Genomic DNA, 12,436 nt, shown 5'->3' with positions numbered 1-12,436 from the left:
ATCCCCCGTGGTTACAGGGACACGCGTCGACTGCTGATGGTCACGTCTAATGTCATTATGGTTCCTTCAGTCAGACCCATCGCCTCACATACTTCCTGTCAGGTCTGCTGACCACGCTGGGCCTTCAGAGCAGAAACTTGTGATACAGTTTCAACCCCTCCCCCTTTAGGCCAGCTTCATTCTGATTGGCTGTGGGGTTGTGTGTTCACAGACCAAGCTGAATGACCTTCGAACATCACTGGATGTCATCATAAGTCAGGCGTACCTTCAAGTTCTGACAAGTGAAGTCAAACAATGCACAGGTGTCTTAAACCTGCATTATTGCTAATATCCAGCAGGGGGCGACTCTTATATCTGTTAAAGCAGTGCAGAAAAGAGCGTGCTGCTCACCTGCTCTGTGAGCCGAGTAAACACTCTTCTGATGAGCTCGAGTTCAAATTTCAACCCTTATTAAACAACATTTTAGTTTATGGATCACATGGTTACAGAAAAATGTCAATTTCTACTTGTTCGTGTTTTATTTCTCATCTCTCCGACAGTGACACAGTCCCCGCCTCCCTGCAGGCACGTCGCTCTGCTCGTTTTGGTTCTTGATGTTAATCAGCTGCTTCTCCAGAAAATTCCCGCCTCCTCCTCCTCTGCCTCCTCCTGCAGCTGGATGGGTTTTCTAACGAGAACCTGCAGCAGGTGGAGACCTCCATCATGAAGCTGGAGTCACAGATGCAGAGTACGGAGGAGATGGAGTCCGTCTGTGGGCTGCGAGACTCGCTGCAGAGGCAGCTGATTACACCGATCACTTATTTGTCACAAACAAATCTGACTCTTGCAGAGAAGCTTTTCTGTCTTCACTTGTTAACTTGAGTTAATAAGTGCGCAGCGACAATGCACTCTGCGTCTTCCATGAATCATTAAGGTCAGATAACACGACCGAGAGACGTCATGAGAAAATATTCGATTTAAAACATCTCAGGGTCAAAGGTCAGGGAGATGAACAAGTGAACTAGTGATAAAGTGCTGCAGTGTGGGCTGTGCCGGTGCACGTGTGTTTGTTTGACCTTCTTCACAAAATCATTTAGTTTTAAATGACTCCCCGTGTCTTTGAGGAAACGTCTCCATCGGGTGAGTCAGAAGCTAATCTGGTCGGGAGATTTCAGGCCACCTCTCTGATAACTCCTGCAAAGGTTGTCAGAGCGACAAACATCAGCTGCTGTTTTTACAGTCGTCTGGTTCGTGTGGAGCGCCGGCAGCTCCGTCTGCCTGCGTTAACTTCCAGGAGTCACAGTTTTAAACAGAGGTGGTCTGACCATCGGGCCGAGGTTAGGCCGTTTTCCACTTTCAACAAACTTACAATAAAATAATTAAAATGTGCTAACTGGGCTCTGAGAAACTCAAAAGCCCGTCTGCTGAAGCTGCAGGGCCACGATCAAGCTTCACGTCACAGGTGAGAACCAGTCAGTTTCCCAGTTAAGCCACCAACGTTTAATTAAGCCCCAGTTACACTGAAGGTAACGTCTGCAGCTAACAGAGTCTGAGTGAGTTTCTCCAGCATGGACGAGCGTCCTGCAGAGACCACCGCAAAACAACGATCTCATCTGCACCATCACTCAGCAGAAGACCGCAAGAGCCGATACATGAAACCAGTATAAATGTTTGCACCACTGTGCTGATGTCACCATTTGCCAACCGCGGCTTCAGGTCCATCAGGCGAACGCATCAGTTCAGCCACACAAACTCGTTTTCATCACGAGATCAAAGGTTATTACAAAAGAAACTAAAATGAAAAGCAATTCAAACAAAACGATTGTTACACAGCAGTAACAATAGTAACAACCTGACACCTTCAAAACTTAAAAACATCAAAGCTCCACTGCAGATAAACAGGATATTATAACAGGCCAGCGTTCCTTCAATAAAAACCACCAGACTGGAATCGTCTGCAGGTTTTTCTGGCTCCACATCTTCGTCTGCTCGGCGAGTCGCACACATGTACGACTGCTCTGAGCGCAGCTGAAGCACCGAGACTGTTGCCCTGTTTGACAGAAACCTGCATCCTTTGCTATCCCGATGAACAAAATAAAACCTGGTTAAAATGACACTCAGCAGGAAACGGCGTGCTGTGCTAGAACCGGGTGTTTCCTCGGGGGATCAAACAGAAGCCAGTGTAACGTTTCACCTTTTGGGAAATCTTTGCATCATAAACCTTCTGCTGCTCGGCTGGAGGACTCTCGCCTCGCACTGCCAACATAAACCGGCTGATTTACGTCACAGGGAAGCAGCAGTGATGATGATAATGATGAGCTGCTGAAATGTTAATGAGCCAGACCGCCAGGCGACCGGGGCTCGGTCCTCCATCACCGATCATTAAAGATGGATGGGCTCGGCGCAGCGAGCTGTCAGCTGCATCTCTGAGCAGCGGCATCTTGTTCCTGCTGCAGGTGGCGAGCGAACGCAGCAGGTTAGCGTAAGAACAAACTGCAGCTGCAGACAGACCAGGTCGTTGAGGCTGCGGGCGTGCAGCGAGGCCTCCACCAGACCCGGAATCAAGACCCCCGCTCACACCTGAGATCGTTTCACCTCCGCTCTGCTGACATCAATGCTTCTTAAGTTATTCCAAAATGTAGTTTTAAAAGAACACGAAACAACGATTTCTGTGCAGTTAGATTTCATTGCTTTCCTGTCGTTTCAGTGCCCGCTGAGGTTTGACTCACCTCACATTCAGCCATTTATAACTAAAGTTCAAGAAAACAGCGAGAGTCTCGCTTTCCAAACTCTGTGAGTGAGAATGACTTCAGCACTAAAGCTGCGCGTCAAAGTCAAAACTGCAAGAGCAACAATGCCTTTGACAAACTCTCTGATGGATGAAAGCAAGAAAAGCATCTGCATAAAAACTAGAATATTACAAGACAAAAATACTTAATATACCAGGATGTAATGTGTCGACATTCAGTCAGGATCCTGGAGTCGATCCTCGCTGTCACTGGAGGAGAGGTGGGCTACACCTGGACGTAAACCTCGTAAAGCGTGCTAAAGAACAGAAACAGTCTTCTCTGGACTCCCATCCAATCACAGGTAATCGATCGTCGGGGGGGCGGGGTGTTAATGTGCGATCACACCATGTGGCCCAAACACAAACACAACAGTCCTGTGACAGAGTTCATTTCCATCCTCCGGCGTGAAGAGAAAGTATCGCAGGCTTTACAGCATCCAATCATTCAGCCTTTCAGGATCAGACAGTATAACCTGAATTTAACACACAAGCTACAAACTGTCCTCACAAAGCACTGGTGATGAACATCACTGATCCCAAAGGTCATCGTTCATTGGACAACGCTGGGAAAGACGCAGCGCTTGGGCGAAATGGAGGCGATGCTCTGCAGCCCTAAGCTGCCTGAGACGATGAAATCGTACGTGAGCTGGATCAGACTAAAGACCTGTCAGCTTGAAAGTAGAGGTCGGGCTAAAAATCCCCAAACAAGCCTCGCTCTGATGAAGACAGGCAGTGTTATGGCTCTCGTGTGGTTTCAGCGTGTGAGACGACAACAGTGTTAAAACGTCACGGATGGCGAGCTCCACCTGTTCAGCGACTGCACGGCAAAGAGAGCAGCAGATGAGGAAAACCACAGCTGTGACTGAGTGACAGACTGGGGCAGATCGCGATCCCGACACACCGCAAACCCACATCGCGCTCAGTTCACACAGCTCGTCTTTATTGAGCCGCTGAGACACGACCGGTCTGTTTACCTCGAGCTTCAACCAGAAAAATCACCCAAAGGTTACAGACTAAATAAAGACGCCTGCGGTTTCAAGTAGATGACATCATTGTCACTATTTGTCTTTAAAAGACGTTCTGGTGAAGTCTGTCCTGTCTGCTGTGGACCTTTAAAGATCCACATCCACTGCCTGAACAGGACATCCTCGCCGAGCTGACACTTCAGCTCCTCTTCCTCAGTTTTTATTCCAATCTTCCTTCGAGTCCACGTGACCATCGAAGCTTTTTCCTGCTGTTGCTCATTAAAAAAGTTCAGATCTTTGTTTTATGCCTCATTTGTTCTCCTCCTGAAGTCTCTGTGTGTCACACTGTGTCCATCAGTAAAAACAACAGCTTCAGTTATTCTTCAATGACCATTTTAAACACTTCTTCAATGAAACCTAACAAGTAAATAAATCCAAGAATAAACAGTTACTGAATTCAGGAGAAAACTGGGATAAACTGGGATAAATTACAGGCTGATTTCAGCTCAGTGTGGGAGTCTTTCTGTTCTCGTCACGTTAGTTCCTGGTTTCCTGCTCTCGGTCTGGCTGTGAGAGCATCTCTGAGCAGCAGACTGAAGCAGAAGAGAAACAAAAATAACCTTCATCACACAGAAACTCCTCCACACTGACGGCTCTGTGCTGTTAGCTTCCTCTGAGCTCCATGCTATGTTAGCTTAGTAAACACAGAGCGTCATGGAGTGAGATGGATAGACGGGCAGGTTCTGGTGATACCTGATCCAGCGCTCTGAACCAATCTTGGACCAGCATCATCCAACATCTAACTAGACACACAAACACAAAGTTCTGATGGAACGAGACTGAAGGTACAGCTTCTCCTTCACGGCTCAGATTAAACACGCAGATTTGGTCCGTGTCGACAGGATGGCGTCACACAGCTGCTGTAGATTTATCGTCTGCATCCGTGACACGAACCTCCCGTCCTTCCTCCTTCCAAAGGCGCTCTGCTGACTGACGTTTGATTGCCGTGAACTCGTCATCACGTTCAATGAACCTGTTTGAGTCGATCTGAGCTTTGTGGCGTGACGCATGGCGGTCACAAACGGACGAACACGGTCAGCAGCAATACTCAGGCAGGATGTGGAGTTTAAATGAAGCTCAAAGTGTAGCACGAACACCACCGGCAGCATCCTGAACCTTTGATACGAGGCAGGATGGAGCCATGCTTTCACGATGTTTACTGCACATTGTGACCCTGCTACCTAAACGCTGCCACAGAAACCAGACCAGGCCACGTTTTCCAATCCTCTTTCCAGTTGGCTTACATTAACTATACTGGACTAACAGTGGACAGTCCCAGATCAGAGGGAACGCTGGATCTAAGGCTTATGCAGCAGCAGCAGCTGTTCCATAGAATTCAGTAGTGGTTTGGACCTGAGTGCAACTATAAACCCCCCAGCACTGAGGATTTTTCCAAAACGGGCAGAGAAAATATTCTGCTATATTAATTGTGCTGCTTTTCCAACAATAGTGGAAACAAAGAGAGATGTGGCTGAAATAAACAGGAAGTGATAGCGTTTCCCTTCCCGGTTATCTCCTGCTGGTTCATCTGGTCTCCACCCCGGTGTCAGGAAGCAGGTGAACAGCAAACAATGTTCGTGAAACACACGACGAGCAGCTCGCTGTAAAAACACGTCTGATTTGTTTTTTCTGTGCAGGAGAGGCCGACGCTGACGAGCGCCGCTATCAGTCTGTGTCGCCGTGTTCCAGCAGCAGGAAACCACAGCGGGTGACGCCAGCGTTAGAGAAGCTCTGAAATGCTTTGCATTGATTTTTACTGTTATCAGTGCAGGACTCAAACAAACAGATCAAAGGTACCTGGAAAAACACACAGGTAGGGAACACTGAGCATTCATCGGGTTTCACCCAGTCTGCATCTTTTTCTCACGGAAAATAAGTGAAAGTGGAAACCAAGTCGACCTCGAGTTTATCTTTCACGTGTGTTTAAAATAAAACACAATCTATGATGTCGTGCACCGCACACTGATGCACAAACAGGAAGTGGCAGGTTGACTTTCAGCTTGTGCACGTAGGAATAATTTCACAGACACGACAGCGTTCATACAGCCTGCTGTGAGAGGACACCGTGATTAAACAGAGCTCAGCATCAGCGCTCTCACCAGTCACATACCTGAAGTAGAGCTGGGCGATATGAGATTTTTTCATATCACGATATGTTTTTTTCATTTCAGGCGATAACGATATCTATCACGATATAAGCCAAATAACTATATTTATAAGATTTAAATGTGCCGTTGCTCACAAGTAAAATGTGAAATAATCAGCAGCTTGTTTTTATTTAAATATTTATTTCCCATAATAAGTTCAACAGGGTAGATGTACTTAAGGAACATGAGACTTTTTCAGATAAATAAAGGCAAATATTGCAAACTACACAAAAGGCAGCCGCTAAAGCGTTTAAGTTTCAAAATAGAACAAACGAAACAGACTAAATTGTCAATTCCACTTAGAAACAAAATATTAATTCTAAAAATAAATCTTAGTTTGTTTTACAGAAGAACAGACAAAACTGACTAACTTTTGTCAATATCAAATAAACTGAGAACTAAAAGGAAATTCTCAATCTCTCCTTGTTGTATAGCTGAGCTTTTCAAACAGTTTTAACAGTTACTTTAGTCTGACAAAAGCCGAATGACGAATTAGCGCTTCCAGTCAGAGACTGAGGCTACGTCCACACGTACACGGGTATTTTTGAAAACGGAGATTTTCCGTTTTCGTTTTAAAAAATAATCCCGTCCACACATAAAGGCAGAAATGAAGGAAAACGCTGCTATGAACATGCCAAAGCAGCAGGTGGCGCTAGATTCCTAACCGTGCAGAAATGTTGGCCAATCAGAAGTCTAGAAGCCTCGGTGGGAAAAAGTAAACAAAGCTGGGGCATAGAAGCAGAACCGAGTCGTATGTGTGGAGGGACAGTAACTGTGTGTATATGTAAGCATTTAAACACTGCAGAGAGTAGAATTAACAGTAACAGTATTGTAGAAATTCATTTCACCGAAACAATAACGTGGCGCACAGTGTGACGCATGCACCAGTTTATTGTATTTCCAGACTTGCTTTCGGCACATTTACAGTGCACGCTACTCTGTTTTTTGTCAGACTTGAAATAGCAGAAATACCTTCACACTACGGAACTTCTATGGCTCTTCCGTTCGACAATCTCTCCGGCGTTGGAACCATCATCTGTTTTCTCTTCGGTCACGCTCGGTTGATTTTTCTAGTCGGCACACTCATTTCCTCCATTACCCGCTGGCCGCTTCCCAAACAAACACGTGCGGCTTGGCACTTGTGCTGTACGTAACAAGCCACGCGACGTGACGCTGCGGCTGTGATTGGTTCGGCTCTGCGCTACTTAATTTGGATTGGCTGACCTTTTTTTTTTTTTTCTTTGAGGACAAGAGCGGCGAGGTCTATCGCGATAGCTTAATTTCTCTATCGAGTAAAAGTTATATCGCGATACATATCGTTATCGTTCTATCGCCCAGCTCTAACCTGAAGCTACTTCATGAGGCAGGAGACACTGCAGGGCGGAGGCCGAGGTATGCAGCGTTCAATCTGGAAGCGTTCGTTAATCACAGCTGCAATCCTAAAAGTTTTATTCTGTCAGATTTGAATAAGCTGCCTCCGTGGAGTCACCTGAACAGCAGAGTCAGGTCTGGAGCATTCAGGTGTGGAAAATATGTCCCAGCAAATTCATCCCAAGCTCAGACCGTGAGACACTTAGAGAAACCCAAGAGGTCCATCTAAGACTCGACGGGCCTCGGTTAAAGGTTGAAGTTCATGACAGCACAAGCAGAAAAAGACTGAACAAGTATGTCTGTTTGGAAAGGCTGCAGGAGAAGCCTCTTCTGTCTGAAGAGTGGCAGCACGGTCAGACTGAACAAAGCAAAGATGCCCGGAGCGAGGTGTCCGTCCACGAAGCACAGCAGCATGTGTGGAGACAAACACTCAGAGCAGCCCGATGATTAACACATGACCTGGTAGTAAATGCATTAGTTGGTTACCTAGGCAACCAGAGCCAGGAATCTCCACTAGTGACCATCCATCAGCCTCAAATCGACGCACGGCGAATGAACCGCTTCCAGTGTGGCTGCAGCTTAGAGCCCTGTAGAGCTCGACTATCTGAAGCAGGATACTGGTGCAGTGAATTATGGGTAAATTAAACCTGTTAAGGTGGACCAGCACCATCCTGCCAGTCACCACACGCTCCACCTTAACACCATTCTTGAACAAGATCCCACGATACATAAACTGCCTGTCCTCCAACCCTGAGAGAGCAATCCACCATCATCACTCGACACCTAAATGCAGGGGTGGGCGACTCCAGGCCTCGAGGTCCTGTGTCTGCAGGTTTCAGATGTGTCCTTGATCCAACACAGCTGATTTAATGGCTGAATGACCTCTTCAACATGTCTTGAAGTTCTCCAGAGGCCTGGCAATGAACTAATCATGTGATTCAGGTGTGCTGACCCAGGATCTAAAACCTGCAGGACACCGGCCCTCGAGGCCTGGAGTTGCCCACTCCTGCTTTTATGTATTTTCTTGAACTCTTTCCCCCTTAAAGACGACCTTCCCAGTACCCACATGACACCTCAGTATATCAATAAAGTCTTGGTTTCATGACCATTTGATGACGCTGAGCAGTTTCTGTGTTTTTCTGAGGGCGGCTGGACTGGCAGAGAGCACCCTCACTGACGGCTGATGCAAACCCAGTCGTGTTGTTCTGTAAACAGCCGAAATATGACGGAAAGGCCTCAGTTCAGAGAAGAGCTTCAAGGGGAACTCCCACTCCCCCTTCAAGGAGTAAAGGGGTACATGTTCAAGTTTGGTAAAGATAAAAATGCGATTGGAGAATGTGGTGCGTTTTCTGTGTGGTGTGTTCACAGCTCCAAACCCCAGAGCTGACGGTGAGAGCTGTATCAGCCAGCTGTTTGTTATTCACACTCACATCTGCAGACTTACAGAGACAGACACAACGCCACCTGCTCAGTCGATGGTGAAAGGGCTGCAGCACCTAAGATTAACACTTCATCTTATACGCAACACCCCCCCCCACCCACCCACCTCACCAATCTGAGCCACGGTCTGAGTAACCCCCGTCACTCATACACGGACTCTATTCAGACCAAGTCTTGTCTAACGTGGGCCCTTCTCTTATTTTGTACATATTCTGCTATTTATATTTTATTCCGGCACAGCTGGTGTGGAGCACCCACAATTTTGTTGCACACGTACAATGACAATAAAGGGCTATTTTATTCTATTTATAAAAACATAAAGTAATTTTTAAAAAAGCAATACTGAGCACAGGCGATCACTGATGAATAAAAGGTTGGATCGCTCTTTATTATGGATTCATTTTTCTCTTGTTCATGCGCACAGTCACACAGGGCTGCAGCCTTTAGCTGACTAATTATCACGTTATGTGGCTAAAGATAATAATAACACAGGCCCAGGCCTGTAACGCCTCACTGTCACTGTGCGAGTGTTTAACTAAGAGAAGAAATCAGCACTCTGACTGAAACAAAGCCAGGCCTCAAACAGAGGCTGACCACAGCTCTCCACGAAGGTGGAAACCAAAGACGGAAAGATGACCTCAAACCGGCATTTTTTCTAATGGCCAGCAGGGGGCGACTCCTCTGGTTATAAAAGAAATCTGATTACAGTCTATGAGAAGACGAGCCTGCTGCTCACATGGTCTCTGGGCTCATTACACGCCCTGCTGATGAGTTTACGGTCTTACTAAATGAAACACGAGGTTCATTTTGGAAACGACGGCTCTAAAGAAGACTAACACACCGAGCTCCTAACGTTTTAGTTTAGGTTCATCTGCAAGGCTGCACTATTAAGCGACTTTGACGGGATCCAGGATATCTTCCCCTTCATCATCGATCATGCTAAGTGGTCACACGTAGGTGGTTATCAGGTCCATAAGTCTCCTGAGGGTTTCCCAATCTGCTGCGTGAAGTTTGTTTGAAGCAGGAAGTAAAAGCAGAAAAAGTGGCGACTGTGAGTCCACAAACACAAACAGGCGTGGGATCAGATAGCAGCGCTTACAGGGCCATAAAAAATAGAATCAGCAATAAAGTTGTGACTCAGAGTCTTTATCTTACTGATGCTCCGTACTCTCTGAGGTCACATGGAACTTTCAGGAATTCTGACGCTAGTTTCCAGAGATCGTATTGGTCAGTCAGTGCTGACTTCATACCTATCGAGCGCTCATCTCAAACGTAAGTGCTTCGGAGCAGGTTGGGTCTGCAGCATCAGTTACCGTGGCAATTTATCCCAGTTAGATGTGACCAACCTTCACAAACAGGGTTCAACCTGAAGTTGCCTCGATAACCGCAGCAAAGGCCTCTGATGCAATCTGTGGGCTACACTCTGTGTCTTCCTGCTGCCACGATGCATTGTGAAGACATAACACACAATAAAAATAGACTAAAACCAACACACAAGTCCCGCTTCCTATGACAAATCAAATCAGTTTATTCTACTGCCCCACTGCTGAGAGCAGATCTGAAGCACGTTTAACCAAAAAACAACCTGGAAACTATTCAGGGGACGTGATTAAAAACAGTTTACACCATTCACAGAAACACACACACAACGGTGACTGGACACTGAAAAGGCAAATCACAGAACAGCAGAGATAACATTCTCAAGGTTAAAACAAGAACCAAGTGCTTTAAAACGTATATAAACGTCTTAAAAGGAAGAAGCTCACGTTGATGACAGATCTCCACCACGGGGTGATACCTGCAGCGCCAAAGCGGCGCTGCCCCGGACCTCTGCTAACACTTCAGTACTCTGTGACTCATTTGGGGTCGTACTGAATAAAACGGACTTCTTTCAGTTCTCATCCAAGAAGCTTCTTCAGTTCTAAAAACAAAGGTGGAGAGTCCCAGCTATTTAACCGCAGGTTGGGGTTGTCCCCTTAGGAGGTGGTTGTTAAAGAACTCTTAAAACAGCCCAGTCGCCACCTTTTTTCAAGTTCTTCAGACGACCACGAGAAGCTGCACAGACATACTGAATCAAACATTAAGAACATTTCCCAAATCCTGGTCCTTCTCAGCTTCCACCGTCAGAATCCTTCTTTTAACATCATTTTAAAAACACCAAGATGACAATGGCAGCTACATCTATCTTTTATACCATCAGGTTTGATTTAGTTTCATTTGGAGGAATTTATTAAGGAGCTTCTGCTTGGTTTAAAGCGCAGATATATCCGAGTATCATCAGCATAAAAGCGATTTAAATATGAACACAAGGAACAGCTGCTAACATGACAAAGGGGCCACAATGGAGCCCTGTGGTGCGCCACAAGCACAGTCACCAATACTGATGGAAATCAATACTTCTCGCATGCTCTGCTGTATCAAATGCAACAGAGAGAGCAAATCATGCAAGCTGAGCCGACTCACCCAGCATCACCAGTACATATCATGGTATTAAACGTACAGATTCAGTGCTGTGTAGCGAATCCCACTGAGACTGATGGAAGCTGATGGAAACCAGCCTGTGATCTACTGATAACTGGAGCGAATTCTTATTTAAAGGTGAAGATGAAGGTTCACTGAGACTAACAGTCTGTGAGCTGTTTCCAAGTTGTCCAAATGTTAGATGTTACTCACAGCCGCCCACAAACCACAGTGTTTTTGGTGGCAGTGGGAATAGCAGGTCCTTCCACTGGTTCAATGGTATTTTTATCATGTAACGTTAAAAGGTATTTGAGTCTAATGGAGCTTCACCCAGATAACACAAACCGTACAGCCCGGGAGTGAAATCCACCTGATAAAGACTGCTCCACCTGCCTTTAAATGACTGCGCGGCGCAGCTGTGGCAGGTGCGAAACATCTGGCTGGTGCCTCAGTCACACAAACATCGCCATGAAGCCTAAAAACGGGCTTCATGTGTGATTTCCTTTCAGGGGATAAAATCAAACCAGACGTCGACCTAAAGCCTCTCGAAACATTCATAATAAAAACAGTTACGTGTACTTCTCTGTTAGTGTTTCCTGTTGGTTTTACTGTGGAAACAGCAAAGTCTGACGTTTCACAAGAACTTGTATGGCAACAACAATGAAGACGAATTATTCACCGGATTACATAAATTGATAAAAAGTCCATAACTGTGGTTTAAGATGAATCTATTTGTGTGTGTGTGTGAAATTAGATTAAATCATCAGATTTTCCCAGCAGTGTTTGGTGTGACGTTATCTCCGATAAAAACAACTTATCTGGGCGGAAAAGTAACGCTCCATCCACACCCTGCAAACACGTTTTGAAACCCACGATTTTTAAGCGATAACAACTCAGACTTGTCGTGTTTTCAGACCAACTACAGCCTGATTCCGTTCACGGTTTGATGTTGAAGCGGAGATCAGGGTCCGCATCCGAACTGCTGTTGTCGGGCGCCTCCATACCTGACTGGCTTTGTGGAACTGCTTCTTCAGCCCGGCCACAGACATCCTGGACGAACGGCTTCAACCCCGCACAAAATACTCCGGGAAAGCGACTCAACACACGGCCGACGGAGGCTGGGCTCAAGAACGAAGCAGCCGACACCACAGCTCCGCACTCATCAGTCAGACTCCGCTAAGATTGCAGCATGACCCCGAGCTCAGTGAAGCTCTAACGGCGGGAGG

At 46.3% G+C, this 12,436-nt stretch overlaps 1 protein-coding gene across 4 annotated transcripts in view; it reads right to left on the bottom strand.

Moving 5' to 3' along the window:
• The window catches only part of sh3gl3a (SH3-domain GRB2-like 3a), a 26,909-nt gene extending 14,473 nt beyond the window's left edge, over positions 1-12,436 (bottom strand). For all 4 annotated transcript variants that reach the window (XM_085274543.1, XM_085274716.1, XM_085274633.1 and 1 more), the window contains exon 1: positions 12,215-12,436. In XM_085274543.1, coding sequence (XP_085130669.1) covers positions 12,215-12,259 — 45 coding nt within the window. In that variant the 5' untranslated portion in view covers positions 12,260-12,436. The remainder of the gene's footprint in view (positions 1-12,214) is intronic.

The sequence above is a fragment of the Mchenga conophoros genome, linkage group LG1, assembly GCF_057382185.1.
Source record: "Mchenga conophoros isolate Kocher_MC1m ecotype Shallow Benthic linkage group LG1, M_conophoros_male_GT1.1, whole genome shotgun sequence".
In the NCBI taxonomy this organism is placed as follows: Eukaryota; Metazoa; Chordata; class Actinopteri; order Cichliformes; family Cichlidae; genus Mchenga; species Mchenga conophoros.
The sequence above is the reverse complement of the archived record's forward strand: the minus strand, read 5'-3'. Positions and strand labels throughout refer to the sequence as shown.